Source organism: Punica granatum, chromosome 6, assembly GCF_007655135.1.
Source record: "Punica granatum isolate Tunisia-2019 chromosome 6, ASM765513v2, whole genome shotgun sequence".
Taxonomy (NCBI): Eukaryota; Viridiplantae; Streptophyta; class Magnoliopsida; order Myrtales; family Lythraceae; genus Punica; species Punica granatum.
In genome coordinates, this window is record NC_045132.1 from 20381748 (window position 1) to 20386889 (window position 5142).

Consider the following 5142-nt stretch of genomic DNA (forward strand, 5'->3'; position numbering starts at 1 on the left):
GTTAACTCGGTCACGCAATAAAGTATCGGTATTCGCCTTTATATTATTGAGAGGAAACCGATATTTAAGCAACTGGGATCATATTCTAAGATTGTACAATGCATCTTTCAATGCCTAATATGTAGCATCAATTCATAGATTCTTAACTTGGGATGCCGTATTTTCTTGGGCAAGAAGCCTTCTCAAATGGGTCAAGATTCTTGCTGGGTCATCTACTATTATTATTCTCGTTGGTGCACGATGATCCACATTTTTTTCGTCAGATTCTGCCTAAGAAAATAGACCCAAATATTTAATAAAGAAAAAGGGAAAAAAGAGGACCTCTTCCATTGTTTGTCAACTCTGACTCTACCGACCTAAGTTTCCTTTGAAGAATTCATTTCAATTGAATCCTTCAGTTCAAAGGGAAGCTTCTTCTAGTTTGCTACTTTTGACCATTCGATCAGTTCAAATGTATAATATTTTCGGATCGGATGGGATGGATCCGTTTTGCATCCGATGTGATCTCTTGAAATGGAAATGAAGAAAAAGGAGAAAGGAAATTGTTGGAAGTAAAGAGCTCGAGAGAATAGTTAAACAAAAGATCATAAACATAATAAACTTGAGAAACGGGAATCTAGTGTAGCGGCACAGGTTGTCACTGTAACTAAGATTATGAATTTTATGCTCGCCGGTGAAATTTCCGAGCCCAATTATTTTCCATCCGGTTTCAAAAGATAGTCATTTTATGAAAGAAAACACCAAAAGAAATGAGCTCAAAGAGAGATCTGTTCTGTGCCTATATATCGTAAGATTATGGACTTTTATGAGTTAATATGACAATTGACTTTGTTACAAAAATGGCTCAACTCTCAGTTTCTCTATCACTATATGACACACATGGACTAATTTAACCGATCAATACAGAGGGGAAGCAGTGGTGGTGTGGCTGGAGGAAGAAGTTGACGACGGGGAAGAATTCGAGTGGCTGCTGTGGCTGCCTCTTCCTTCCGACTTCGGGTTCTGCTTTGAATTCACATCGGTGGCTTTGGCTGCTGGTGGCGGTGATGCCGTTATGGGGGTGTAGATCCCATTGGCTGAGGTGGCCTTGGCCGCCTCTGGTGCTGCCACGGCTGTGTACTCGGGTGGCGGGACCCATATGCCTCCGACCACCACAAACTGTGGCGGCTGCGAGCTGCTGCTGCTGTGGATTGCTGGGCTCGGTCTTCTCGTGTGCAACCGGAATTTCTGAAACCAAGGAAATCGGATATAGCTGTCTCAGGTAAAACGCCACAGCAAATGAATGCATGCTTGTGTCTCGACCAACCCATTTTCCATATCTAATGGTAAACTACCTAAACGTCTCCGAATTTACCAACCAATAGCCAAAAAACCAATAGAAAGGAATACAAACCTGCAGATGGCTTTTAACTTCATCATTAGTGAGGCCATCCACCTTCATCTGCTCCCTGATTTGCTTAGGAGTTGCAGCTGCAATCACAGTTATCACCACGCATCAGTTTATCGAACTGCTTTGATTCAGTTTCGAAGATTTAGATACAAAAAAAAAAAAAAAAACCGAGAAATTGTCATACCATGTGAACCACCGAGCTGTTGAAGGGCTTGCAGGAACCTCCGGTGCAATTCCGGAGACCAACACCGCCTCTGCTTCCTCTGCGTCGGCGTCTGCGTCTGACTCTGCCCTTCCTTCTCCACCCTCTTGCCACCTGTGGCAGTTTCGGTGGTGGAACTAGTGGCGGCAGTGGGTGCTGGAGAATGCGGCTTTTCCGATGACTGATGGCTCTTCGCGGAGCCCTTCTGGTCTCTATGGAAAGGCTGGAAGGCTCCGCCGTTCCTCGTCACCTCGATGACTGGAACCTTTCTAGGAGGCTGATGATGTTCCTGTAATTCAATCACAAAACACCCGAAAACAAGAAAAATCAGAAACCGTTTTCCCCGTCAGTTTCCAATTTTCTACAAAGCGAAAAATTCTTAAGCATGGTCGAGTTTTCAGAGTTCAATGTAGAAGCACATTTTAAGTGCAAGCCAAAGGAGAACGGAGGACTACCTCCAGTTTTCTGTTTCCCATTTTTCATTTTCCATTTCAGATAAATCAAAGAGCCCGTTGGAAAACCGCCATAATTTTCCATTCGACCAAGGAGGAAATGGTTTAGCGATTGACATCTCCTCCTCCAAATTTCCGGAAAAAGGAAAACGCTTTCACATCTCACCTTCTCAATAGACAAAGGGAAAACACTTTCCGGGAAATTTCTGAGAATGCTGCAATCAAGATACCTCTTTGGGAGGTGGATCCGGGGTCTGATTCCACAGCTGAGCAGATCTAAGCCAATCGGACTTCTTCTTGCTGTCGGCGCTGCTGCTTTTCTCCTTGTTCCCATCACTCTCATCGTCGATCTTCATTGGCTTGTGCGAATGCTGCTCATCCTCGTCCTCTTCCGACTTCGAGGGTCGCTTCACTGGAATGAATTCCTCGAGGACGGGAGTCCCCTCCGTCGACGTCTGCTCCGAGCACTCCGACTGCCCGTTTCCGTTGTTGTTTTTGCACTCAGTGGCAACACCCGTTGCAGACAGCTGCTGCTTGCACGCTCCAATTGCTGCATCCAAAAAAAAAATTAAAAAAAAGGGGTCAGGAAAAGCCCAACACAACACAAAGTGCCCGACAAGCTGCTCTGAGAAGCCATGGAGTTCTGGGACAGACCTTGAGTGACGAGCTCTAAGCAGAGAGGGAGCTCCCGCTGGAAGACGAGGATCTTGCGCCTCTCCTCCTCCAGGGCCTCGATGTAACTCTGCATTTCCTCGGTGTAATCCACGCGCATCTTTTCTTCTACCCCACAAAGCTAAAGCAGCTCGGCTCACAGTAGGGATTTCAGGTGCTGGAAAAGGAGATGGGGAGGATGGTGGGTATAAGAGGAAAGAGATGTGGGTGCGGGGAGCATAGAGAGATCCGAACAAGGGGAGCTGCTTTGCTTTGGGGGAAGGGGAGGAAGAAGAAAAAGGGTACATGAGAATATGTACGGGATCAAAAGAGAATCAAGAAACGGAATATGACCCTCTAAAACTTCATTGATTCTCCACTGGTTTTCTCCTTTTCTTTCTGTCTGGTTTCTAGAGAGAGAGAGAGAGAGAGAGAGAGAGAGAGGAGTCGGATGAATCGGACGGTGGAGGAAACAGTAGAGGAGAGGGGAGGTGGTCGAGGTCGGGGCGTCGCATATAATACACAGACAGGGAAAAAAAATGGAATTCATAATATCGGTGCTTCCATTTTGTTTTTCTTATCCCATCATTTATTTTTCGATTACATGGAAGATCTGCTACCTTAATACAATAAAATAAATTTCATAATAATTAATAATGAAACACAAATAAATACTAATATCAAATCTAAAATCTCTTAATTATCATGCGAAAATATATTTTACTGCACTTATCCTCTTTTAATTATTTATCATTATTATTATTTTTTAGTGTGCATCTTTTGGTATCCAAAACATTTCTAATTTAGTCGGAATTTAGATTTGAGCCGAGTCATATAGGATCACTAAATAATATACTCTCGCAATCGTGAATTATCTCTAAAAGCGATCGCTTGTTCCGTTTGGTTTCGCAATTAAAATCACAAAAATTTTAATTTTAACTTCGACTCAACACATTATATAATCATTTATCTTTTTTCACAATCAAAATCAAAGTTATTTTAACTCTGAAACTAAATACAACATTAAAATCAATCCGCGTGATGGTCTTTTCAGTTATCTTTTACTAAAATGGAAATGTAATTATTATTTTATTGTTTTTGTCTCATGAGAGAGAGGGGATTGGGTTGGGTTGAATATTCTCTACGGGGAGAGGGGAGGGCTGGCGTGGCACTGACGTCACTGTCTCTACTCCATTATCTTCGGATAAGATCAAAAATATGTCCTAATAGCAACAGCCCCCACCTAGCCCTATTAATTCTTATTATTGTCAAATGGTACTCATGATTTTCTCACACTAATGTTGGATTTAGCTTAATTAGGATTAGATTTAACGGTTGATTATTTTTCATTGACAATGATGTTTCAGGAGGCTAATCTAACTTGTTTACTTGACCGAGTTATTCGGTCTGAAAGTGAGTTGAGACCCAATCGTATGAACAAACTTCATCAAAAAAATTCTGATTTATTATGATCCCTTTTTTTTTCCGATACTTGCACCACCTCGAAACAAGAATAAGTAATGAAATACAAAGTATGAGAATTGAATTTCCTTGTACTACAAAGTTGAGCCGTTGTTAAAGTCAAATCTATCATAACAATAAGTGTAAGTCGATTCTTGTAAATGTCGTGTTTGCGAGTTTTCGAACCGGGGATTGCCATGGCATGGAAGTCTTTTGCTGAATCCACAACATCACAGAAGACAAAAGCATACATGGCTTCTGTGGGAACGACCTCACCTGAGCAAAGCCTTTTTAAATTTTCTTATTATCTCAATTTTTTTAATTTATTTTTTTGCATTATCATTTTATCCGAATATACCCTTTTAGGTGAGGAATCACGAGGCCGGTTGTTTGCCAGAGAGAGGAAAAGGAATCCAGGAGGGAATCTTCGGAGCGTGGAAGCACGCGGCCCGCCGCGTATGATTAGCTCCCGGTCGGGAACAGACATTGCGTGCCTTTTCACGCTTCCTAAGGCCCCCCCAACCCATCGTTTTTTTCCCTTGCGGTATTGATCGGTCTTCTGCTACTACGACGCGCTCTGGCGGAGCGTGCACGACACTGGACCCCGAAACTTTATGCCTGCACTGCACTCGATTTTTTTTTTTTGACCACGCACTGCACTCGATTGGGGAAGATGTTCTATCCGAGTCACAGAAATCCTTGTCCGACTCATCTACCGAAATTCGTGCCACATAAAGAATTTTTTTTTTCGGCGAATGATTTATTTATTTTTTAATGGATGCTACTGAGCAAGCAACGAGACTAACTAATTGCACCATAAACAACCTTCCCTATAATTAATTCCATACAAATGATTGTACCATAAAATAAATCTTCCCCAAATAACACCGACCGACAATGAGAATAACTAATCCTTAAAATTCGGGGTTGATGCAGTCCATCCACTGGTGATAACCCCTACCAACCACTGGAACCGAATCGAAATC

At 42.4% G+C, this 5142-nt stretch overlaps 1 protein-coding gene across 1 annotated transcript; it reads right to left on the minus strand.

Annotated features, from left to right (window-relative positions):
* Window positions 1-707: 707 nt before the first annotated feature.
* Window positions 708-3183, minus strand: LOC116212037 (transcription factor HHO3-like). The gene is made up of 5 exons (XM_031546615.1): window positions 2699-3183; window positions 2275-2594; window positions 1575-1881; window positions 1394-1470; window positions 708-1227 (listed from the first exon to the last, which is right to left on the minus strand). The coding sequence occupies exons 1-5, from the start codon at window positions 2814-2816 to the stop codon at window positions 898-900; spliced, it is 1152 nt and encodes a 383-aa protein (XP_031402475.1). The 5' UTR covers window positions 2817-3183; the 3' UTR covers window positions 708-897.
* Between the last annotated feature and the right edge of the window lie 1959 nt (window positions 3184-5142).

Coding starts and splice junctions, on each gene's coding strand:
- LOC116212037 (XM_031546615.1), bottom strand. CDS start 2,816: ATGCGCGTGGATTACACCGAGGAAATGCAGAGTTACATCGAGGCCCTG. Junction 1,882..2,274: donor CGGATCCACCTCCCAAAGAG/GTATCTTGATTG, acceptor ATTGAATTACAG/GAACATCATCAGCCTCCTAG. Junction 1,228..1,393: donor AAGTTAAAAGCCATCTGCAG/GTTTGTATTCCT, acceptor CCTTGGTTTCAG/AAATTCCGGTTGCACACGAG.